General features: G+C 48.5%; 1 protein-coding gene across 3 annotated transcripts in view; it reads left to right on the top strand.

The window, feature by feature from the left end:
* Window positions 1–26644, top strand: part of LOC134949015 (uncharacterized) — a 211639-nt gene that overhangs the window by 44996 nt on the left and 139999 nt on the right. For all 3 annotated transcript variants that reach the window (XM_063937344.1, XM_063937343.1, XM_063937345.1), the window contains one exon: window positions 1453–1568. In XM_063937344.1, the coding sequence (XP_063793414.1) occupies window positions 1453–1568 (116 nt within the window). The remainder of the gene's footprint in view (window positions 1–1452; window positions 1569–26644) is intronic.

Raw genomic sequence — 26644 nt, 5'->3', positions numbered from 1 at the left:
ACATTGCCCCTGGTTACATCCCCAACAGATCTGGGCCTGAGGAAGCATGTTATTGTCTATGTACTCTTTCTATCATTGGTGTCCTATCATTTCCTTTTTTTGTGGATTGGAGTATTGGTCCTGATATTTGATGTCCACACCCGGGTTCCTGAAAAATACTGATGAATTTACTATAGATGTATAATTATTGTTGTCTCTGTGTTGCTGTGCAGTAGTGATGGCTGCCCTTAATTTCTTAGTCACCTCTATATTTTGCACTGGTATGATTTTATGCAGCAGCGATAAATTATTCTGTACTTACCTCTCTGGCGTAAGTGCCGCAGAAATCACTGAGAAAAGGCTGCAGCTGCCATTTTCCTGAAGATCTGTGCATGTGCAGTAGAGAAATCACCAGGAACATGGCACATACACCATGTTCCCAGAGACCTGCACATGTGCAGTAGACTCTGGCACAGTGCCAGTCTCTATTCTGCAACTGAGCTGGCAAGAAGAGGGGTGGCCCTCACAGACACTGTGTTACAGCAGTGGTTCTCAAAGTGTGTGCTTAGGCACCCTGGGTTGCCGCACCCGTGGGTTGGTAGCCCAGGACCAATGAAAATTATTTTTGGTCAATGTAATAGGCAAAACCATTACTTGTGGCTGTCAAGCATAAAATATCTGGACAAACGGAAGCAAATCTTGTCCCTCACAACATATCAGAACCTAAGGATGTCCTATAAACACAATTTACTTAATTTAATAATTCTTTCTAAATTTCTCAATAAGAAACTTTTGGCCATAGGGTGCCGTGAAAAAAATTCTGACACTCTAGGGCAGGCCTGGCCAACCTGTGTCTCTCCAGCTGTTGAGAAAGTACAAGTCCCAGCATGCCTTGCCACAGTTTTGCTATTAGTGAATGCTAAAACTCTGTCACAGCATGCTGGGATGTGTAATATTACAACAGCTGGAGAGCCACAGGTTGGCCAGGCCTGCTCTAGGACGCTGTGATTCAAAAAGTTTGGAACCACAGTGTTACATCATTACTTGTGCTTCAATTTAAATTGTTTAAAAACAAATCGAAAAACACACATTTTAATTGGAACATGTTTATAATAATTGAGCTAATGATATGTCATTCAATTTTGAACCACTTTGAAATTTTCACGCATCTCTTGTAAACCTAAAATAAAACCTGAAAAAATAAAAGAAAGAACTGTAGGAAAAACATGAAATACTGGAAACAATCATAATGAATAATTCAAACTAGGGTGTGTCTGATAATAAAGGGGGCATACATGTGTAGAAACTGTGCTCTGCAGCAGATATCCTGTGCAGTACCAGGCTATGTATTGCTGTTCATTCTGCTTCACTTTTGGGGATATTTGTTAGATCAGGTTCTGAATACATTTTGATATTTACAATGCCAAATCTCTGTGAGACTTTCTGTTGTTAACATTTCCTACTTTATTTAAGGAATCCTAAAGCGCCATAAAGGTAGAAGTCAAATACCTGCGGATGAGTCAGGATTCCGATCACACGCTGAGGGGGATGAGCCTACAACAGATTATGTGGATGGAATTACAGACATGGTGAGTAATTTGGCAAAGCAGAACTGTCCACATTTTCTCTATGTGCATTTAATCTCCAGCAATACACATTGGTACCACTGACAGTGGCTTATGGAAAGTTGTCTGAAATGATTTCATGCATTCAGGCTGTTACGTTAAGCAGGCCAAAACTAGATTTTTTTGTCACCCGGGGCGCGGCAGTAATTTGGCACGCCCACGCCCCGCTTCTCTGTAAGTGTCTCTGCAGCCGTCTGAGGAGTAAGCAGTAATGTTAGTTACTTGTTGCTGCGCCAGATGGCAGGGAGGGGCGGATTAGGCCACCTCGGATCCCGCTGGGTGGAGCACTCATGCTACTGAATGGCACAGCTCGCTATTGCCAACAGCGTGTACTGGCCGGTGGCCATCTGTATGAAAGCCTGAGCACCTAGTTCACTGGCTGCACAGGCTGTAGATGACCGCTCCAGCAGATCTCCTGTTACTCCATTCCGCATGGCCAAGGCTATGCCCCCATTACTCCCCCACATGTGAGTGTGTGTAGGGGAGTCAGGAGCATGATTGGCAGGATGTGACATTGTGCAGGGTTCACCAAGAAGGCTGCAACAGCAGTGTGACTTCTCCGGGATCTCACACCAGTAATTGAACAGAGTGAGACCTCTGTAACCCCACCCCCACTGCCCATCACCACCACCCCCATTTCTCTCACAGCCATAGTTCCATCCTGTCATTATAGGACACTATGGAGTAGAGACATTGAATGCCGACATCTCCCCAGCGATGATGGGGATGAGCAATGTGCCAGCAGCCAGTGTGTCCTCTATAAATGTATATATTATGTTTATTGAAGTGTATGGAGTGGGCCGGCCTTAACCTTGGTACTGCCATGCTGATAAAGTGCTACTGTAAGACCTGGAGATGCATCATTACACCCAGCCTTGCTCCCAGACAATGGTCCTCTACGTGCAGTATGAGGAAGGTGCGCCCGCAGTGCCTTGCAGACACTAGTTATATGCCCCTAGGGGAAACAAGAGCATGAGGATTGGGGTCACTGGTCTTAGACTGTGGTGTGGCAATATACAATCAGGAGTGCCCCCCCGGCCAGCCACAGGTCAGACCCAGACCCAGTGGGCAAAAAAAAAGACAGAATGTCAACATATGCAGAAGTAAATAAAAGGATAGGAAGAAGCAGAGGAGGAGCAGGTACGAAAAAAGAGGAAGGATGGAGTTCAGCCAATATATATATATATATATATATATATATATATATATATATGTGTGTGTGTGTGTGTATATATATATATATATATATACTGCTCAAAAAAATAAAGGGAACACTAAAATAACACATCCTAGATCTGAATGAATGAAATATTCTTATTAAATACTTTGTTCTTTACATAGACAGACACGTGGAGGACACACACACTACTGAGCCTCATTTTGACTTGTTTTAAGGACATTACTTCAAAGTTGGATCAGCCTGTAGTGTGTTTTTCCACTTTAATATTGAGGGTGACTCCAAATCCAGACCTCCATGGGTTAATAAATTTGATTTCCATTGATAATTTTTGTGTGATTTTGTTGTCAGCACATTCAACTATGTAGAGAACAAAGTATTTAATAAGAATATTTCATTAATTCAGATCTAGGATGTGTTATTTTAGTGTTCCCTTTATTTTTTTGAGCAGTGTATATAATATGAGTAGAGATGGGAGTCCTATCTTATATGTATTTTTTATTTGATGACAATAACATTTTACAGGTTGAGTATCCCTTATCCAAAATGCTTGGGACCAGAGGTATTTTGGATATGGGATTTTTCTGTATTTTGGAATAATTACATACCATAATGAGATATCATGGTGATGGAACCCAAGTCTAAGCACAGAATGTATTTATGTTACATATACACCTTATACACACAGCCTGAAGGTCATTCTAGCCTATATTTTTTGTAACTTTGTGCATTAAACAAAGTGTGTCTACATTCACACAATTCATTTATGTTTCATATACACCTTATACACACAGCCTGAAGGTCATTTAATACAATATTTTTAATAACTTTGTGTATTAAACAAAGTTTGTGTACATTGAGCCATCAAAAACAAAGGTTTCACTATCTCACTCTCAGTCAAAAAAGTCCGTATTTCGGAATATTCCGTATTTCGGAATATTTGGATATGGGATACTCAACCTGTATTAGTAGTGTTAAACAGTCAATTATTTAAAACATGAGGACAGATTCAATTAGTGGCTAATTGGCGACCTTGGGCAATTCAAATAAGGGTTGCAATTTCTCTTACGTCCTAGAGGATTCTGGGGTCCATATTAGTGCCATGGGGTATAGACGGGTCCACCAGCAGCCTTTGGCACTTTGAGAGTTTAACAGTGTGGGCTGGCTCCTCTCTCTATGCCCCTCCTACCAGACTCAGTTTAGAAAATGTGCCCGGAGCAGCCGGTCACAGCTAGGGGAGCTCTACAGCGCTTCTTTAGAAAAGTTTATTTTAGAGTTTGTTTGTTTACAGGAAGGCTGCTGGCAACAGCCTCCCTGCATCGAGGGACTGAGGGGGGGAGCAGTGTCCGCCCTGTGGGGTCTGAGCCACTGTCTCCGCTGACTGGACACTGAGCTCCAGAGGGGATAGCTCGCTCCCCGCTGCAGGGGAACGCTCACCCCAGCAGCATGCCGCCACCCCTTTACAGAGCTGAAGTGTGGCGAGTGAGTCATCGGCTCCCTAACAAACAGGGAGCCGATGTGAAGATGGCGGCTACAGGGTAGGAGTGCAGTACTAACTGCGCTCTGGGTAGCTCAGCGGTACTTAGGTGCGGCGCTGTGAGGGGCGCCCTGAGCCAGCGCCTTAACCCTACACTGACCAGAAAGCCTGTCTGGGTCCGCGGATCTCAGCCAGCACTAAATCCTCAGGCCAGTATAATCTAGGAAGAGCGGGAAGACAGCGCCATTAAGGAGGCGGAACTTCTCCTCAGAGCGGACCCAGCAGCATTCAGCGTCATTTTCCTGCCTGCAGACATGCTGCCAGTGGAAGAGCAGTCCCTCCAGAGCACCTCCAGCCATCTGTACGGTACCAGGGAGCTGTAGAAGGGAGGCGAGGCTGTGTAAAGACTGTCGCCTATTAAGGAACACAGTCAGCGCTGGTTAAGGGTCTCTATATACCTATATAGCGCTGTTGGGTTGGCTCCAATCTCTGTGTGTCTCTGCCATTTTTTGGGGGGGAAACTCTGTCTGCCCTGTACCCTGTGTGTGTGTGTGTGTGTGTGTGTGTGTGTGTGTGTGTGTGTGTGTGGGGGGGGTGGGGGGGGGTGTACAAGCAAACATGTCTAGAGACTCTCATATGCTGCAGAGGATTTATCTTCTCAGGAAGATCCCATCCCATGTAATCAGGATTGCACTGTTGTAGCGCAGATCCCAGCTAGAGAACCGGAGTGATTAACCTCTCTTAGGGGGGTTATTTCTCAGATTTCTGAAAGGGTTGCAAGAACTGAGCATGCTACTCAGGTATTGCAGTCCTCTATGGCAGTATGGTCAGATACTGCACCCCAGGGGCCCCCTGCTGTACATTCTCACAAACGTGCTCTTGCCCAGATTATGCAGGATGACACGGTTACCGATTCTGACACAGCAGACGGTGATGGGGATGTGTCGAGGGGGTCGGCATCACTTGCCAAGGGGGTGCAGTTGATGATTGAGGCCATGCGGGATGTGTTACATATTTCTGACACACCTCCTGAGCAGGTTGAGGAGGCCTTTTTTGCACAGACAGTAAGAAAGCCCCTCTCACCTTCCCGGCATCTAAGGAATTAAATGCTATATTTGAAAGCCTGGGAAAACCCGGAGAAAAAAATCCAGATCCCTAAAAGGGTTCTGGTTGCTTTTCCCTTCCCGGAAGATGATAGAAAAATATGGGAGTCTCCACCTATAGTTGACGCCTCTGTCTCTAGGCTGTCAAAACAGGTGGTCTTACCAGTCCCGGGATCTACCGCGTTGAAAGACCCGGCAGATCGCAAAGTGGATGCTACGCTCAAATCCATATTCACTGCTTCAGGGGCTATACTGCGGCCTACTATTGCCTGTGCATGGATTTCAAAAGCTATAGCAAAGTGGTCAGTCACTCTGCAGGAGGACTTGACTATGATGGATAAAGGTGACGTTGATTTATTTTTACGTAACATACAGGATTCTGCAGGGTTCCTGGTAGAATCCATGAAGGATCTGGGTTCCATGGCTGCGGGGATCTCCTCCATGTCCGTCTCGGCTCGCAGTGGTCTCTGGCTGCGCCAGTGGTCTGCGGATGCGGAATCCAAGAAAAGTGTGGAGAGCCTACCCTATACAGGTCAGGCTCTGTTTGGGGAGGCGCTGGATGTGTGGATTGCCACGGCTACAGCGGGTAAGTCTCCTTTTCTCCCCTCAGCTGCACCGGGTACGAAGAAGCCATTTACTCCCAACACGTCACAGTCCTTTCGGCCCACTAGACCTAGAAAGAACAAGCCCTCTCACACCTTTAGAGGTAGTCATGCCAAATCCAAAAAGCCTGCTTCCGCAGGTTCCCAGGACCAGAAACCTGCTTCTGGTACCTCAAAGTCCTCAGCATTATGGTGGACCGCCAAGCCTGGAGGAAGGTCAGGTGGGAGCAAGACTCCGGCATTTCAGCCACGTCTGGGTGTCGTCTGGCCTGGACCCCTGGATTCAGGATATTGTGTCCCTGGGGTACAGGTTGGAGTTTCAAACTCTCCCACCTCACAGATTCTTCAAATCAGTCTTGCCGGCTTTGCCGGCAGACAGAGCTATTCTACTGGACGCTATCCGAAAATTGATAGTGTCTAAGGTCATTGTTCCAATTCCACCTCTTCAGTTGACCAAAGGTTACTATTCAAACCCTTTTGTGGTTCCGAAGCCAGACGGTTCAGTAAGGCCAATTTTGAACTTGAAATCTTTGAACCCTTATCTCAGGGACTTCAAAGTCATGATGGAGTCTCTGAGGGCAGTTATCTCAGAACTGACGGAGGGGGAGTTCCTGGTGTCCCTGGACATCAAGGATGCGTACCTCCACATTCCCATTTGGTCGCCGCATCAGGCTTATCTCAAGTTTGCACTGTTAGACGATCACTATCAGTTTCAGGCACTGCTGTTCGGTCTCTCCACGGCACCGAGGGTCTTCACCAAGGTGATGGCAGAGATGATGGTTCTCCTCCGCAAGCAGGGGGTGAACATAATTCCGTATCTGGACGATCTGCTGATCAAGGCATCATCCAAGGAGAAGTTGTTAAGATCCATTGCTCTCATGATGCATCTGCTCAAGGAGCACGGTTGAATTCTGAACCTTCCAAAGTCTTATCTGGAGCCGACAAGGAGGCTTTCTTTCCTGGGGATGATCCTCGACATGGAGGTGCAGAGGGTGTTTCTACCGGTGGAGAAAGCGTTGGTTATTCAAATCATGGTTCGGGATGTCTTGAAGCCTGCCAGGGTGTCTGTTCATCAGTGCATCCGCCTTCTGGGGAAGATGGTTGCCTCCTACGAGGCTCTGCAGTACGGAAGGTTTCATGCTCGCTCCTTTCAACTGGATCTCTGGGACCAGTGGTCGGGATCTCCCCTACACATGCACCAGAGGATACGTCTGTCTCCGAAAGCCAGGATTTTGCTCCTCTGGTGGCTACAACTATCACACCTTCTGGAGGGCCGAAGGTTCGGAGTTCAGGATCCTTCTAACCACAGATGCAAGTCAAAGAGGTTTGGGAGCAGTCGCTCAAGGGGAAACCTTCCAAGGAAGGTGGTCGAGTCAGGAGTCCCTACTTCCGATAAACATCCTGGAGCTAAGAGCCGTATACAACGGCCTTCTTCAAGCAGCACACTTTCTACAGGATCGGGCTGTTCAGGTGCAGTCGGACAACGTGACCACAGTGGCCTACATAAACCGACAAGGCCGAACAAAGATCATTGCTGCAATTTCGGAAGTGACAAAAATCCTCCTCTGGGCAGAAAGACACGCTGTAGCGATGTCAGCAATCTTCATTCCGGGAGTAGACAACTGGGAAGCAGACTTTCTCAGCAGACACGATCTCCATCCAGGAGAGTGGGGCCTCCACCCGGAGGTGTTCAAGGAGGTAACCAGTTGGTGGGGGGTTCATCATATAGACATGATGGCCTTCCGCCTCAACAAGATTCAACAAGTTCTCAACAAGTTCTGGGGTCAGAACATGAAATAAGAATTTCAGGAGCAAGGCTGTGTGAATTCTAGGATACTGGACCAGAGGACAGGAAACTGAGGTTTAGAGGAGAAATGCGACAAAAGGGAGCACAACTATTTTCTCAGAGCTCATGTGTGAGATCCATAGTTGCCAACTTACTGGCACAGCAGGAGTCGGTGTGGCTTGAAAAGTGGGCGGCTGCGTGGAGGACAAAGGGTTGGCTTCAGGAAACTTGCTCACTCTTCCGAGCGTCAGGGAGTGCCACACGATTTTTCGGGAGCTTCCCAGCCATTCCAGGAGAGTAGGGTCCCCAACAAGAACCACAGGAGAAGAACCATATAAAGTTATTCCTACATGCAAGTTTTACAAGTCCTGAGGGTACTTATATATATTATTACTACAGGCGGTGGGCACTTTCTCACAGTCATTTTATTATGACACTGGGTGCACTGTTTATTTAAAGGCACTATTACCAATCACATCAGAAAATTTACTTATGCACACCTCATATATGCTGGCAATATTACACTATTTTGTGGTATTCTTCTAATTTTCATACGGACCGTCCACGAAGTTAGTGGGAAAGCTACAGGATCGACATCAGGAGAACTACGATTTATATCACATGCTTGATATCCACATGGGATGCGGTATGCATATAAGTATTTAATTTGCACTTGGAGTTTGCATAACACAGAAGGCGCTGGGTTCTACCATTCTGTACATTTTATCTATTTGGACTTTTGAAATAGAGTTCATACAAGAGGACCCTTTTAGCAGCCCCCCTAAAATAGTGGAAGTGTTTCTGACTGTTTTAATTTTTAATGTTACTAGTCTTGTTATTTAGGTAGCAGCGCTATTTTGCACTATTGTTTTATATATATATATATATATATATATATATATATATATATACACACACACACACACACACACACACACACATATATATGTATAATATATATTAAAAAAAAAATTCTCGTAGTCCGTAGAGGATGCTGGGTGCCCGCCCAGCGCTTCTTTATCCTGCAGTGGTTATTTGGTTTAGTACTACCTGGTTCCTAGGTAAGTTCTGTGTTCGTTCCTGTTTCAGTACTGTTTCAGCTGTTGCTGAGTTCTCTGGCTTTTTGGCCGGATTTGCATTGTTGTGTGAGCTGGTGTGAATCTCGCCACTATCTGTGTATTTCCTTCTCTTGAAGTATGTCGTCTCCTCGGGCACAGTTTCTAGACTGAGTCTGGTAGGAGGGGCATAGAGGGAGGAGCCAGCCCACACTCTGAAACTCTTAAAGTGCCAATGTCTCCTGGTGGACCCGTCTATACCCCATGGTGCGAATATGAACCCCAGCATCCTCTATGGACTACGAGAAAAGGATTTACCGGTAGGTAATTAAAATCCTATTTCTCTGACGTCCTAGTGGATGCTGGGGACTCCGTAAGGACCATGGGGAATAGCGGCTCCGCAGGAGACTGGGCACAAAAGTAAAGCTTTAGGACTACCTGGTGTGCACTGGCTCCTCCCCCTATGACCCTCCTCCAAGCCTCAGTTAGATTTTTGTGCCCGAACGAGAAGGGTGCACACTAGGGGCTCTCCTGAGCTGCTTAGTGAAAAGTTTAGTTTTAGGTTTTTTATTTTCAGTGAGACCTGCTGGCAACAGGCTCACTGCATCGAGGGACTAAGGGGAGAAGAAGCGAACTCACCTGCGTGCAGAGTGGATTGGGCTTCTTAGGCTACTGGACACCATTAGCTCCAGAGGGATCGAACACAAGCCCAGCCATGGAGTCCGGTCCCAGAGCCGCGCCGCCGGCCCCCTTACAGAGCCAGAAGCAAGAAGAGGTCCGGAAAATCGGCGGCAGAAGACATCCTGTCTTCACCAAGGTAGCGCACAGCACTGCAGCTGTGCGCCATTGCTTCTCAGCACACTTCACACTTCGGTCACTGAGGGTGCAGGGCGCTAGGGGGGGGCGCCCTGAGCAGCAATAAAAACACCTTGGCTGGCGAAAATACATCACATATAGCCCCCAGGGCTATATGGATGAATTTTAACCCCTGCCAGAATCCATAAAAAAGCAGGAGAAAAGTCCGCGAAAAAGGGGCGGAGCCTATCTCCTCAGCACACTGTTGCCATTTTCCCTCACAGCTCCGTTGGAGGGAAGCTCCCTGGCTCTCCCCTGCAGTCACTACACTACAGAAAGGGTTAAAAAAGAGAGGGGGGCACTAATTAGGCGCAGTATTAACTATACAGCAGCTATAAGGGGAAAAACACTTATATAAGGTTATCCCTGTATATATATAGCGCTCTGGTGTGTGCTGGCAAACTCTCCCTCTGTCTCCCCAAAGGGCTAGTGGGGTCCTGTCCTCTATCAGAGCATTCCCTGTGTGTGTGCTGTGTGTCGGTACGTTTGTGTCGACATGTATGAGGAGGAAAATGATGTGGAGGCGGAGCAAATTGCCTGTAATAGTGATGTCACCCCCTAGGGGGTCGACACCTGAGTGGGTGAACTGTTGGAAGGAATTACGTGACAGTGTCAGCTCTTTACAAAAGACAGTGGTTGACATGAGACAGCCGGCTACTCAGCTTGTGCCTGTCCAGACGTCTCATAGGCCGTCAGGGGCTCTAAAGCGCCCGTTACCTCAGATGGCAGATACAGACGCCGACACGGATACTGACTCCAGTGTCGACGGTGAAGAGACAAATGTGACTTCCAGTAGGGCCACACGTTACATGATTGAGGCAATGAAAAATGTTTTACACATTTCTGATAATACGAGTACCACCAAAAGGGATATTATGTTCGGTGAGGAAAAACTACCTGTAGTTTTCCTGAATCTGAGAAATTAAATGAGGTGTGTGATGAAGCGTGGGTTTCCCCCGATAAAAACTGATAATTTCTAAAAAGTTATTGGCATTATATCCTTTCCCGCCAGAGGTTAGGGTGCGTTGGGAAACACCCCCTAGGGTGGATAAAGCGCTCACGCGCTTGTCAAAACAAGGGCTCTACCCTCTCCTGAGATGGCCGCCCTTAAGGATCCTGCTGATAGAAAGCAGGAGAGTATCCTAAAATGTATTTACACACATACTGGTGTGCCTCAGCCTGGATGTGCAGTGCTGGGTTGGCGTGGTCGGATTCCCTGACTGAAAATATTGATACCCTAGATAGGGACAGTATATTATTGCCTATAGAGCTTTTGAAAGATGCATTTCTATATATGCGTGATGCACAGCGGAATATTTGCCGACTGGCATCAAGAGTAAGTGCGTTGTCCATTTCTGCCAGAAGAGGGTTATGGACACGACAGTGGTCAGGTGATGCGGATTCCAAACGGCATATGGAAGTATTGCCTTATAGAGGGGAGGAGTTTATTTGGGGTCGGTCTTTCAGACCTGGTGGCCACGGCAACAGCTGGGAAATCCACGTTTTTACCCCAGGTCGCCTCTCAACATAAGGGCAAGCGGGCAAAAGGTTCCTCATTTCTGCCCCGTGACAGAGGGAGAGGAAAAAGGCTGCAGAAATCAGCCAGTTCCCAGGAACAGAAGCCCTCTTCCGCCTCTGCCAAGCCCTCAGCATGACGCTGGGGCTTTACAAGCAGACTCAGGCACGGTGGGGGCCCGTCTCAAGAATTTCAGCGCACAGTGGGCTCACTCGCAAGTAGACCCCTGGATCCTTCAGGTGGTATCTCAGGGGTACAAATTGGAATTCGAGACGTCTCCCCCTCGCCGTTTCCTAAAGTCGGCTTTACCGACGTCTCCCTCCGACAGGGAGGCAGTTTTGGAAGCCATTCACAAGCTGTATTCCCAGCAGGTGATAATCAAGGTACCCCTCCTGCAACAGGGAAAGGGGTATTATTCCACACTGTTGTGGTACCGAAGCCGGACGGCTCGGTGAGACCGATTTTAAATCTAAAATCTTTGAACACTTACATACAGAAGTTCAAATTCAAGATGGAGTCACTCAGAGCAGTGATTGCGAACCTGGAAGAAGGGGACTACATGGTGTCTCTGGACATCAAGGATGCTTACCTTCATGTCCCAATTTACCCTTCTCACCAAGGGTACCTCAGGTTTGTGGTACAGAACTGTCACTATCAGTTTCAGACGCTGCCGTTTGGATGGTCCACGGCACCCCGGGTCTTTACCAAGGTAATGGCCGAAATGATGATACTCCTTCGAAGGAAGGGAGTTTTAGTTATCCCTTACTTGGACGATCTCCTGATAAGGGTAAGATCCAGAGAACAGTTGGAGGTCGGTGTAGCACTATCTCAGGTAGTGTTGCGGCAGCACGGTTGGATTCTCAATATTCCAAAATCGCAGCTGGTTCCGACGACTCGTCTTCTGTTCCTAGGGATGATCCTGGACACAGTCCAGAAAAAGGTGTTTCTCCCGGAGGAGAAAGCCAGGGAGTTATCCGAGCTAATCAGGAACCTCCTAAAACCGAGCCAAGGCTCAGTGCATCAATGCACAAGGGTTCTGGGAAAAATGGTGGCTTCCTACGAAGCAATCCCATTCGGCAGATTCCACGCAAGAACTTTCCAGTGGGACCTGCTGGACAAATGGTCCGGTTGCATCTTCAGATGCATCAGCGGATAACCCTGTCACCAAGGACAAGGGTGTCCCTCCTGTGGTGGTTGCAGAGTGCTCATCTTCTAGAGGGCTGCAGATTCGGCATTCAGGACTGGGTCCTGGTGACCACGGATGCCAGCCTGCGAGGCTGGGGAGCAGTCACACAGGGAAGGAATTTCCAGGGCTTATGATCAAGCCTGGAGACATCACTTCACATAAATATCCTGAAGCTAAGGGCCATTTACAATGCTCTAAGCTTAGCAAGACCTCTGCTTCAAGGTCAGCCGGTGTTGATCCAGTCGGACAACATCACGGCAGTCGCCCACGTAAACAGACAGGGTGGCACAAGAAGCAGGAGGGCAATGGCAGAAGCTGCAAGGATTCTTCGCTGGGCGGAAAATCATGTGATAGCACTGTCAGCAGTATTCATTCCGGGAGTGGACAACTGGGAAGCAGACTTCCTCAGCAGACACGACCTCCACCCGGGAGAGTGGGGACTTCACCCAGAAGTCTTCCACATGATTATAAACCGTTGGGAAAAACTCGACAGGTATTGCGCCAGGTCAAGGGACCCTCAGGCAATAGCTGTAGACGCTCTGGTAACACCGTGGGTGTACCAGTCAGTGTATGTGTTCCCTCCTCTGCCTCTCATACCCAAGGTACTGAGAATTATAAGATGGAGAGGAGTAAGCACTATATTCTTGGCTCCGGATTGGCCAAGAAGGACTTGGTAACCGGAACTTCAAGAGATGCTCACGGAGGATCCGTGGCCTCTACCTCTAAGAAGGGACCTGCTCCAGCAAGGACCCTGTCTGTTCCAAGACTTACCGCGGCTGCGTTTGACGGCATGGCGGTTGAACGCCGGATCCTGAAGGAAAAAGGCATTCCGGATGAAGTCATCCCTATCCTGATCAAAGCCAGGAAGGATGTAACTGCAAAACATTATCACCGCATTGGGCGAAAATATGTTGCGTGGTGCGAGGCCAGTAAGGCCCGACGGAGGAATTTCAACTGGGTCGATTCCTACATTTCCTGCAAACAGGAGTGTCTATGGGCCTGAAATTGGGGTCCATTAAGGTTCAAATTTCGGCCCTGTCAATTTTCTGCCAAAAAGAACTAGCTTCAGTCCCTGAAGTTCAGACGTTTGTAAAAGGGGTACTGCATATACAGCCTCCTTTTGTGCCTCCAGTGGCACCTTGGGATCTCAATGTAGTTTTTGGGTTCCAAAAGTCACATTGGTTTGAACCACTTAAATCTGTGGAGTTAAAATATCTCACATGGAAAGTGGTCATGCTGTTGGCCCTGGCCTGGGCCAGGCGCGTGTCAGAATTGGCGGCTTTATCCTGTAAAAGCCCTTATCTGATTGTCCATTCGGACATGGCGGAATTGAGGACTCGTCCTCAGTTTCTCCCTAAGGTGGTTTCAGCGTTTCACCTGAACCAACCTATTGTGGTGCCTGCGGCTACTAGGGACTTGGAGGACTCCAAGTTGCTAGACGTTGTCAGGGCCCTGAAAATATATGTTTCCAGGGCGGCTGGAGTCAGAAAATCTGACTCGCTGTTTATCCTGTATGCACCCAACAAGCTGGGTGCTCCTGCTTCTAAGCAGACTATTGCTCGTTGGATTTGTAGTACAATTCAGCTTGCACATTCTGTGGCAGGCCTGCCACAGCCAAAAATCTGTAAATGCCCACTCCACAAGGAAGGTGGGCTCATCTTGGGCGGCTTCCCGAGGGGTCTCGGCTTTACAACTTTGCCGAGCAGCTACTTGGTCAGGAGCAAATACGTTTGTAAAATTCTACAAATTTGATACCCTGGCTGAGGAGGACCTGGAGTTCTCTCATTTGGTGCTACAGAGTCATCCGCACTCTCCCGCCCGTTTGGGAGCTTTGGTATAATCCCCATGGTCCTTACGGAGTCCCCAGCATCCACTAGGACGTCAGAGAAAATAAGAATTTACTTACCGATAATTCTATTTCTCGTAGTCCGTAGTGGATGCTGGGCGCCCATCCCAAGTGCGGATTGTCTGCAATACTTGTACATAGTTATTGTTACCAAAAATCGGGTTATTGCTGTAGTGAGCCATCTTTTCTAGAGGCTCCTCTGTTATCATGCTGTTAACTGGGTTTAGATCACAAGTTATACGGTGTGATTGGTGTGGCTGGTATGAGTCTTACCCGGGATTCAAAATCCTTCCTTATTGTGTACGCTCGTCCGGGCACAGTATCCTAACTGAGGCTTGGAGGAGGGTCATAGGGGGAGGAGCCAGTGCACACCAGGTAGTCCTAAAGCTTTACTTTTGTGCCCAGTCTCCTACGGAGCCGCTATTCCCCATGGTCCTTACGGAGTCCCCAGCATCCACTACGGACTACGAGAAATAGAATTATCGGTAAGTAAATTCTTATTTTTTTTTCTTTGCAGCTTCAGGAGCTGTGAGGAAAAAATGTACATTAAATGCACCATCTGGTGCTTAATGTGCGGGGTAACACATAGATTCCAGCAGTTAACGCTGATGGGTTACCCAAGGGTTTACTGCATAGGGAAAAATAGGATTTTAATTACCTGCCGGTAAATCCTTTTCTCGTAGTCCATAAGGGATATTTGGGAGACTTAGTATGATGGGGCATAGATGGGGTCCAAAGGAGCCGGTTTAAATTTCTTCACTGGGTGTGCTGGCAGCTCCCCTCTGTGCCCCCTCCCACAGACAGTTCTAGGTAAAACAGTGCCCGAAGGAGAACGGACATATATGAGAGAAGGAACATAATAACAAGAAGTGGTGAGATTTATACACCAGCACAGCTGAACAGGTTACCACATAAAAAGAGAACCTGCAAAAAAGTCAACGCACTGAGGCGGGCGCCCAATATCCCTTATGGACTACAAGAAAAGGATTTACCGGTAGATAATTAAAATCCTATTTTCTCTAGCATCCATAAGGGATATTAGGGAGACTTAGTACAATGGGGACTTCCCAAAGCTTCCAGAACGGGCGGGAAAGTGCTGAGACTTGTTTGGCCAGGGTATCAAACCGGTAGAACTTCACAAAAGTGTTCTTCCCCGACCAGGTAACAGCTCGGCATAGTTGCAAGGCCAAGACTCCACGGGCAGCCGCCCAGGATGAGCCCACAGATCTTGTAGAATGGGCCTTCAGAGACTTAGGAACAGGTAAGGCTGCCGACACATAGGCTTGTTGATAGTAAGCCTAAGCCAATGAGCAATGGACTGCTTTGAAGCAGGACAACCCTTTTTCTGTGCATCATAGAGCACGAACAAGGAATCAGTCTTTCTGATCCGAGCCGTCCACTTGACATAGATTTTCAAGGCTCGCAGAACATTCAATGCCTCCAGAGGAGCAGAAGCGTCAGAACTTGACGGAACCACAATAGGTTGATTCAGGTGAAACGCAGAGACAACCTTCGGCAGGAACTGCTGCCTAGTCCGGAGCTCCGCTCTGTCCTTGTAAAAGACCAAGTATAGACTTTTACACGATAAAGCAACCAATTCTGAGACACGTCTAGCAGAAGCCAGGGTCAGTAACCTCACCGTGTTCCACGTGATGTACTTGTCTTCTACCGTCATCAGAGGTTGAAACCAGGATTACTGTAGAAATTCCAATACCACATTTAAATCCCAGGGTACCGTAGGCGGCACAAAAGGTGGCTGTATGTGGCTTGCAAGAAGGCCTGCCAATTTCTTCTGGAAGAAAATGGAGAGAGCTGAAATCTGGACCTTAAGGAAACGTAAGAAACGCCCCAAGTGGAACTCTGCAGGTGGATACATGCATTCCTCGCACCAAGTGACATATCTTCTCCAGATATGATGATAGTGTTTTGACTTCACAGGTTTCCGGGCCTGAACCATGGTAGCAATAACCTTTCAGGAAAGGCCATTGTGAGCTAGGATGTTCCGCTCAACCTCCATGCCGTCAAATGAAGTCGCCGTAAGTCCGGGTAGACCATAGGTCTGTAAACTCGGTCCTCATTACCCCACACAGTGCATGTTTTGCAAGTAACCCAGCAGGTGCACAGGTGTATTAATTACTCACAGACACATTGTAAAAGGTCCGCAGGTGGAGTTAATTATTTCACTTGTGATTCTGTGAGGAGACCTGCAAAACATGCACTGTGTGGGGTAATGAGAACCGAGTTTGCAGACCTATGGGGTAGACGAATGCCCCTTGTTGAAGATCTCTTCTTAGTGGTAGAGGCCAAGGTTCTTCGACGGACATGTCCAGAAGATCCGCATACCATGTCCTCTGAGGCCAATCCGGAGCAATCAGAATTGCCTGGACTCCTTGATTTCTGATTCGCTTGAGCACCCTTGGGAGCAACGGAATCGGATTAAACAGGTAGACCAGCCGGTAAGGCCAAGGCGACATCAGTGCATCAATTGCCCTCGCCTGAGGGTCCCTGGTTCGTAAGCAATACCAGAGAAGCTTCTTGTTGAGACGAGAAGCCATCATGTCTATTTGTAGGCAGCCCCACCGGTTGATGATCTGCTGAAGCACCTGATGGTGGAATCCCCACTCCCCCGAGTGGAGATCGTGACGACTCAGGAAGTCTGCTTCCACTCCCGGAATGAAGATTGCTGATATTGCTCTTTTTTGTCCCTCCTTGTCGATTGATGTACGCCACTGCTGTGGCGTTGTCCGACTGTACCTGGATCGCGTGATCCTTGAGCAAAGGAGAGGCCTGAAGCAGAGCATTGTAGATCGCCCGAAGTTCTAGAATGTTGATTGGAAGGAGGGCTTTGTTGGCTGACCACCTGCCCTGGAACTGTGCCCCTTGGGTGGCAGCTCCCCATCCTCTCAGACTCGCATCCGATGTGAGGAGGATCCAATCCTGAATGAAGATCGTCCAGGTAAGGGACAACATTGTCCCCTTGGAGCTGGAACATCATCTCCGCCATTACCTTTGTGAATACCCTCGGAGCTGTGGACAGGCCGAAGGGCAGTGCCTGGAACTGGTAGTTGTCGTCCAGCAGGGCAAACGTCAGATAAGCCTGATGTGGTGGCCAAATAGGAATGTGAAGGTAGGCGTCCTTGATATCCAAGGAAACCATGAATTCCTGTTCTTCCAGGCCTGCAATCACTGCTCTCAAGGATTCCATTTTGAACTTGAAAACCTTTAGGTAAGGGTAGATACAAAATGGCCCTTACCGAACCGTCCGGTTTCGGTACCACAAACAGGTTGGAGTAATAGATATGAGAATGTATGATAGAGTGACCTGGGCGCCCCCTTTCAGTGGCTGGGTGCAGATGTAATTACTGATGATTCACTTTTTTAACCAGTATAATCAGTAAATATCTCAAAATTAATGTCATACAATTATATAAAAAAAATGACAATACATTTAATACAATAAGATAAAACAAACATGCATAAAATATTTCTAATGACAAATGTCCCAAACTCAGAATGAAATCGTATCCATAGGGTAGCAAAGGAGCCGCAGGTGGTATATACGGCAGGGTGGTCCAGACTTCACCCTGCTCTGGCTCCTAAGCTTACCAGTGGAAGTCTATCCACAAACGTCCTGGACCCGGAAGTGTGGATGTCCAATAGCCAAACGTGTAGATGTCCAATACCCAACGCGTTTCGAGGTGTATAACCTCTTCCTCAGGGCGCCCAGGTCACTCTATCATACATTCTCATATCTGTTTCATTTGGGGGTAAGGGAAACCCCTCAGTGTGTCCAAGGCAGCACCAAAAAACTTTCAGTGCCCAACGAGTTACTCCAAATTCTATATTTGCATAGGTTGGAGTAATAACTCCTGCCTCGTAGCATTGGTACGGGAACAATGACATGGGACTAGACCAACTTTTGGATGGCCTGTTGCAACGTAACTTGCGTATCCTCCAAAGCTGGTAAGTTTGATTTGAAAAAGCGTTGGGGAGGAGTACCGTCAAACTCCAGCTTCTAGCCCTGAGAAATTAGGTCCCTTACCCAGGTATCCTGGCAGGAATCCTCCCAGACGCGGTTGAAGTGACAGTGTCGAGCTCCCACCTCAAGATACCCTCGGGGTGGGTGGGCACCGTCATGCTGAGGACTTAGTGGAAGCAGAACTGGTGCTCTGTTCCTGAGAACCGGTGTTTGCAGGTCTTTTTGTCTTACCTCTGGTGCTTCTACTCGCATTGGAGGCACCCCTGGCCCTAGATCGAAATCTGTTAGACCGAAAGAAGTGAACAGTCGGCCCCGGGCAGGAACGCCTAGCCTAGCCGGCGGGGCCCCAGAGGGGAGAAACATAGGTTTCCCTGCAGTGACTTTGGAAATCCACGTATCCAACTCAACCCAAAGAACCACTCCCCAGGAAAGGGGAGGGATTCCACACTGCGCTTGGATTTTGCATTCGCTATCGACTGATGCAACCACAAGGCCTTGCGCACTGACACTGCCATGGCAGACATTCTAGCATTAATATTGCCCATTTTCTTGAGCGAGTCACACAGGATGCGTGCAGTGTCCTAAATGTGCTTCAGGAGAGTCACCATAGTGACCAGAGGCATATCCCTAAATATGAGTAGCACACGTATGAATGGCATGGGTCATCCAGCAACCCGCTATGACCCGCCTTTGCGATACACCTGCTGCAGTGTCGATAGACTTTAGTGTAGTCTCCATCTTTCTGTCCCCAGGGCCCTTTATAGTAAAGGGGCCCGAGGCTGGCAGCACCGCCTATTTTGGCAGTCGAGAGACTAAGACTCCCAGGGGCTCTTCCCAGAATTTCCTACCTTCAGGAGCAAATGGGAATGTGTGCAAAAATCGTTTTGACACTTGGTATTTTTTGTCTGGATTTTTCCAGGCTAATTTAAATAGGTAATTTAACTCTGCAGAATCAGGGAAAGTGACATTAGGCTTGTTTTGTGTAAAGAAAAACGACTGCTGTGACGCAGTGTCCTCTATAGGGAGTTTTAACACGTCCCGTATAGCCAGAATGGGGGGTTCAATACCCTGAGCAGAAGCGGAATCCCAACTAATGGGATCCAAGTCATCCCCATCCTCCTGTATTTCCTCATCTGAATCAGAGAGCAGAGCAGATAAACCACGCTTTTGTGGTCCTGAGTGAGGGAGGGGGGCTATGTAACATCTGCCCTAGCAGCTAAGTCTGCAACAGCCTGTTGTAGTAGCTGAGTTTTCTGAACATTAGCAGTCAGTTGAGATGACATATCCGACATCAAAGTCTTAAGAGCCCCTAACCAGGATGGCTCTGGTCCCTCTCCACCAGCCCCTTCACTGAGCTGTGAAGATTGGCTGCATTGTTCTCATGAAACAGAATCAGATAAGGGAGAGAATCTGGTGTCGCATACACTGCATAGTTTGTGTTTACCCATGTCCACAGTAATTACAATGACATACACATACACACAGACAGTAATACTTAGCAAGCCTGCCCTTACTGTATGTGAGAGGAGACACACAGAGAGAGAAGACCAGCACACCGCAGCTATACAGCCCCAGTGAAGCTGTCAGCTTACTATATCACACTGAAACACTAATGATTTCTGTCCTATATAGGACACAGAATGTGTACAATAGCGGCTCTCCCCTTTTGCTACACCCTGTACCAGTTTTCCAGTCTTATGAGTCAGGAGGAGTTGTGCGTGCTTGCTGCTGCTGCATTAAGCAGAGGAAGGCGCCAAAATACCGCTTGTCCCGCTCTGAGGTAGCGCTGCCCCCCAATGGTGCCGGAGCTACAGAGATTTTTACACTGGCAATGTCTCCTATGTTGCTAGTTTAAGCCACCGCTAGCCAGTCTACACGAGGGTCCCGTATGCCGCGCCCATGTTTAGTCGCACCATGAACCGGGTACTGTACAAAGCAGTGGCAAACCTCCCAACATTAGTGTGGGGGGAGTATGGTCCGAAAGGGGGCGTGGCAACAGCAAAAGTGGCTAAGCTACGTCTCCCGTCTTGCCCACTGAGGGGACATGCCCAGCGATCTGTGAGCTGCTGGCATGCCCCCGACCCCTCTGCCTCTCGTGAAAAGATTCACCACTGCTCTAAACAGAGGAGCGAGTGACAGAAGCCTCCCAACTGCACCACCACCACCGCGGTACACTGTGGCCCATGGGTGGGACAGTGCCCAAAAAACTAGACTGTCCCGCGAAAATTGGGACAGTTGGGAGGTATGCAGTGGAGATAATTATTTTTACATGATTATCCCCACTGTGTACTAAATATAACTCACAGGCACCAATGTCACTGCCAGTTGCAGTACAACTGTAATATTTACAGTTCTGAAAAGTCTCCTCCTAGGACACTGACACTGCGCTTGCACACAGTGTCAGGTTCTGGAGGCTGCGGTATCTTATCTGTATAGGCATAAAGTGGTTTATGCATCTGAGTTTGGTACATAAGGGTCAGACTGCAGACCCCTATTTCGGGCTGCTTCCAGAAATTTTCCCTGGACTGGTTTTTCATCCCAATCTGCCACTGGCCCCCTGCACACGCACACACCACTTTTCACTGACACTACACCCTGTGGGTGGAAGGACGAGAGGGATGATAAAGAGTAATGATGTATAAGGGCTCTATCTTGCATAATGTGGGTAAGGGGCTCTTCTGTGGCATAAAATGTACAAGGGGCTCGACTGTGGTATAACGTGTATAAGAGGCTCTACTGTGTAGTGTAATGTGTATAAGGGGCTCTACTGTGCTGTGTAATGTGACAAACGGACACCACTGTGCTGTGTAATGTGATTTGGTACTATTCTGTGGCCACACCCCTTCCTCATTAAGCCACGCCCCTATATTTTTTATGTATACTGGACTTTATTTTAAAAATGGTGTGGGGTGGGCACCAATTTTCTTTCTCCTGAGTTTCCCAGTACTACTTGCCCTGCCCTGCTGCATTATCCTGCTGGGATCGTGGTGAGCTGGTGCTGCGGAGTCGGGGAGCCGGTCTCCTGGCTCCCGCGGATTGTGGCCCACTCACTGCCCCGAGCTGGGGGCTCAATTAGTGGACGTCCCCCCGCCGTGTCACGAACTCCCCCGAGACGCCTGACAAGAAACCCCGGACCTTACCCCCGCCTTGGACTCACCCCTCTCTGCACCGCTGACGCGGACGAGCAGTAGCGGTGACTGGAGACCCGGCCGGAGCCGGGCGGGGAGCTCCGGAGTCCCGGCGGCGGCCATCTTTGAATGCAGACACGGAGGCGGAGACATAGCGGAGGTGCCCCTCGGCGTTCAGGCGACTCTCTCACGCCATCCCAGCCCGCTTTGAGCGCTCTCCCCCCTGCCCGCCCTTACTGCTGGTGTACGCACTCCACCGCTACGGGCGGACTGGCGGGTCGGCTGCGGCCCCTTCCCCTGACAGGTTTGGTGGTCCTCTGGGGTGACACTCCTAAGCCTCTGGGAGCTCCCACTGACGCCCTGTTACTTTTACTTTTATATTTGCTTTTATTGCACCCCACACAGCCTCCCCCTGCCTTCTGTGGCGGCACCTGCCTGGCCAGGGTCCTCCCAGCTGCGGCCCTTAGCTGCATATAGAGCTGCATTCTGTCTCCCTGGGCTGTGATAAGGCCCCACAGGGGACTTTACAGGCAGGATTTGCTTGCCGCCCATCCTTGCTCCCAGCTGCTTGGTCCCTCCTTATTTATAGGGGCCTCCTGCATCCTCCGTTTTTCCCCCTCAACTGATTGGCGTGCCGCCCTTGAGAGCCTCCCCCCCTGACGCCCCGCTACCCTCACTGCATCTTGCATGGCCTCTTCTCTCCTCCTGGCGCAAAAACCATTTTCATAAGGGCCCATCAGCCACGGCCCACGGTTACACACGGCCCTGCACACTGCTTATCCCGGGCACTGAAACAGCCTTACCCGGGACTGCACGGGGTGGACTCGCGGCTGCCCTTGCGGACCACCCCGTGTTAGACCGGGAGGCCTCCTAGGACTACTTCACAGATCCTCTCCACTCCAAGTGAATTATATTCGGGCGCCTACTCCGGATCCTTTTCCTTCTATAGAGGCCCCTTGCCTCCCTCGTTTCCCCCCTTCGCTGACTTACCCGTCCCCCCCCCCCCCCTCAGTGCTCCCCGTAGCTTTGCCACAAGCTGCCAGCATTGCTACCCAGCACTGTAATGCACCGTCCTAAACTCTCGTTCTCCACCATCCTGCTGGAAGCCACCTGATGGCCACCTAAGACCAGGCCACGGGGAGTGACCGCTCCTCAGGAGCTATGCTGCTGTATGTATCTTCTTGATCCTGACACACCCTGAGCTTATTGCAAACATCCTTTTTGCTGACCCCCCGGAGTATGAGGCGTACCTCGAAATACTCTAGACGGAGCAACAACCAACCTCGAAAGGTCACGCATTCTCAAGCGGACCTGAGACCTTTCCTCCATTCGACGAAATCCCCACAGATGGAAAGCCGTTCCTCCCCCCTGTCCCCCGACGTCTCCTTCTACTTCCTCGATCTCAAATCCGGCTGACGACATGGCTGACCCCGCAACGGCGGGTGGCCGTGATCTCCGTGAAATCCTGTCCTTCATGAGGTCCCTCCCTACTAAGCAAGACCTTCAAGACACCATCAGGAATGAGCTTGCCTCCATTAAAAGCGAAATCTCACATCTGTCTGATCGCTTAGTGAATCTGAATTGCAGGATTTTTTCCTTTTTGTGTCAGTTCCAGACATGTTTTTTCACCATGGTTCCTGTTGCGGTTCACTCCCGCTCCCCCATTGAACCCGCCCTTGGCTCAATGCCGGTAGGGAGGCTGACGATGATACGGTTCAATCTCTCTCCTGTGGGTCTTTTTCTGATGTTATTACATTGTTGTTGTATTTCTTTTTTCTTTGTCTCTTTTTCCATGTCTGCTCTTTTTTCTCCCCCCTTTCTTTCCCTCCACTTCCAGATTTATGGGAATTCGCTCTATTTCACTCCACCATAAGCACCCCGGGGAAGATTACAGTGCTGTCCCTTAACGCGCGTGGTCTTAACACGCCGGAGAAGAGATCTAGCCCTTTACGTTTACTGAGGTCTGAAAGGGCAGATGTTGCATTAGTGCAGGAGACCCATTTTAAGGTTGGAATTCGTAATCCTTCTCTCACCAATCGCTACTTCCCCTCAGCATACTACAGTAACACCCCAGGTAGCAAGTCCAAGGGAGTGGCTATTGTTTTCTCCAAGGATTTACGCATTTTTGACGTATCCACACACAGGGTAGTACCGGGTAGGCTCCTTCTCTTGACCTGTAAAATCTTTGAACAACTGTTCACTTTTGCAGTGATGTATGCCCCAAACCAGGCCCAATTGTCTTTCTTCAGTTCCCATCTCCCGAGGTTAGACTCTCGGTTCCAGGGTATTACTGTTTTTGGTGGGGACACATCCTCCCAAATCTCTAGATTTGTTGCATCTAAATATCGCCACGTCAAACGCCTACTTCATACACGACAACTAGCTGACTCCTGGAGGACCCTCAATCCCTCGGGACGTGACTACTCCTTTTACTCACACCCCCACCGGGTTTATTCTCGTATTGATTACTTGTTCCTTAGCCATAGCACCTTCCACTCCTCATAGATGCCACTATTGGCTCTATCACTTGGTCGGACCATGCTCCAGTGACATTGACTTTAGACCTCCCTCAATGAGTCTCTTCTTTATGACGCACTTTGTAAAGATGCCTTAGATAAGGCTCTGGATGATTATATTGCCACGAATGTCACGGATGATGTCTTCCACCTGACTGTGTGGGAAGCACATAAATGTGTACTCCGCGGCAAGCTGATCCAATTAGGCACAAGTAAGAAGAAACAAAAGAAGTCTCTGATCTCAGGTCTTTTACTTCGGATTCATGCCCTCGAGACCTCTCACAAGGCATCATTGTCGGATAAGACCCTTGTGGAATTGTCCGAAGCCCGCTCACAGCTGAATAAACTCCTGTCTGATAATATAATTCTCTCCATCCGTAAATGTAAACGGAAATATTATCAGTGGGGCAATAAACCTGGCCGAGTCCTGGCTCAAGCTATACGTGCTCAACACTCGGCTTCGTTTATTAGCTCTGTGAAAGACGCCAGCAGAAGCCCCAAATTCAAATCGCCTGAGATTTGTACTTGCATTGCACGATTTTACGCCTTGCTGTACAATCTAGAAACTGACTCCTCAGATACTGACCCCCACCTTTCGCTCCAGAAGATAAGGGACTATCTGAGGTCCATAGATTATCCCGTTCTCCCACCCTCGACACTCAGCTTGCTGGAAGCCCCGTTCACTGCTCAAGAGCTGGATCAGGCCATTTCTTCTATGCCGTCGGGGAAAAAGCCCTGGCCCTGACGGATTCACTATTGCATACTACAAGGTGTTTAGGGATAAGCTGATTCCCCTACTCCTTAGAGCATTTAACTCAATTGCATCTGGCTCTCATTTTTCCCGTGACTCTCTGGAGGCAAATGTTTTGGTGATACCGAAGCAGGGCAAGGACCCTTCGGTCTGCTCCAGCTATAGACCCATTTCCCTCATGAATGTGGATCTCAAGCTCTACGCGAAGATTTTGGCAAATAGATTAAAGGCGCTGATCCCCCTCTTAGTTCACAATGACCAAGTTGGTTTTGTTGTGGGCTGAGAGGCTAAAGACAATACAACCAAAATTCTTAATCTTATCCACTTAGCTTCCCACAGTTCTACCCCTACTATTTTACTTTCTACTGACGCCGAAAAGGCATTTGATAGGGTCAGTTGGAAATTCATGAAATCAATTTTGGAGCACATTGGCTTAGGTCCCAACGCACTCACTTGGATACTGGCTCTCTATGACTCTCCAACAGCAAAGGTTCGCGTAAATGGCACCCTATCTGACCCATTCACCATAAGCAACGGCACTAGGCAGGGTTGCCCATTATCACCTTTGATCTTTATGCTTTGTATTGAAGCACTAGCTAGAGCTATACGAGCTTATCATGACATCAGGGGTTTTGCCGTGGGAGACGGGGAGTACAAGTTAGCCCTATTTGCCGATGACCTCTTAGCCATAGTATCCCACCCCACTGACTCCTTGCCGCACCTAATGAAAGAACTTGACCTCTTCGGACAGCTTTCCAATTTCAAAATTAATTATTCTAAATCCAGCGCTCTTAATATTTCCACCCCTGCAGAATCCGTTGCGGACCTTAAACGCTCTTTCCCCTTCTCATGGCAATCTTCTTACATAACATACCTTGGTGTTAAGTTGTCTGCTAGTGAGTCCCATCTGTTCCCGTTTAATTACTTGCCTCTCTTGCAAGTGATTCGGAATGACTACTCTAGATGGAATATGAAATATCTATCCCGGTTTGGGAGGATAAATATAGTTAAGATGAATACCCTTCCTAAATTATTGTATGTAATGCAGGCCCTCCCGATTCGTATCTCAGAGTCCTGGTTCCGATCTATTTCGCGATTGATCCAGCAATTTATCTGGCAACGGAGGAGACCTAGACTTAGACGCTCCCTCTTGACTAAATCAATTGAGAATGGCGGCCTCAAACTTCCTGATATAAAACATTATTACCATGCCATTCTTTTAAGTAAAATTATAGACTGGACTAGGAACCGTGAACTTAAACAATGTTTGGAACTAGAGGGCCTGTACGTGCAGCAATTCCCGGAAATATTCCCTTGGCTCCCCTCCTTCCCTAAGTTGCTCCTCCCCCATCCTACCATCACCCCCACGCTAGTCGCCTGGAAAATGTTACGGAGTCTTCACTACATCTCATCTAAATTCGGACCCTTGACATCTTTTCAGGCCAACCCTGATTTTACACCGGGTGTCAACCCCGCCCACTTCTCACAATGGGCTGTTGCAGGACTGTTCAGGGTCGGTCAGATGGTGTCGACGACTGGAGTCAAACAGTTCGCAGACCTGAGGGCGAGGTGGGACATCCCCCAACAGGACTTTTGGAAGTTCCTACAAATAAAGCACTTCTTGGCAACTGGCGATAGACTTCGCAGCGCCATTAGGGAACTGACCCTATTTGAGAAGCTTTGCGTGGCTACTCTTGACCCGACCCACACTATCTCCACACTATACAAACTTATTTGCCATTCCCAACCTGTAGTTACCCCATCCTTTATTGTGGCTTGGGAAAGGGACTTGGGCATTTCTTTATCACCTAGAGACTGGGAAAAAAATTCTTGAAAACTCACTCGAGCTCTGTCTGTGTGCAGATCCGGGAGACTCAATACAAAGTTGTGACAAGATGGTATAGGCACCCATCTCTCCTTCACGCAATGTATCCCTCCTCATCAGCCCATTGCTGGCGTTGCTCCTCCACATCAGGCTCCCTCCTACATGTTTGGTGGACTTGTCCTATGATCCAACCATTTTGGCGAGACGTGATGCACATTTCTCAGACCATTCTTAAGAT

The sequence above is a fragment of the Pseudophryne corroboree genome, chromosome 8, assembly GCF_028390025.1.
Source record: "Pseudophryne corroboree isolate aPseCor3 chromosome 8, aPseCor3.hap2, whole genome shotgun sequence".
NCBI classification, from domain to species: Eukaryota; Metazoa; Chordata; class Amphibia; order Anura; family Myobatrachidae; genus Pseudophryne; species Pseudophryne corroboree.
Note: the sequence above shows the minus strand (reverse complement) of the source record. Positions and strands in the feature narration are given on the sequence as shown.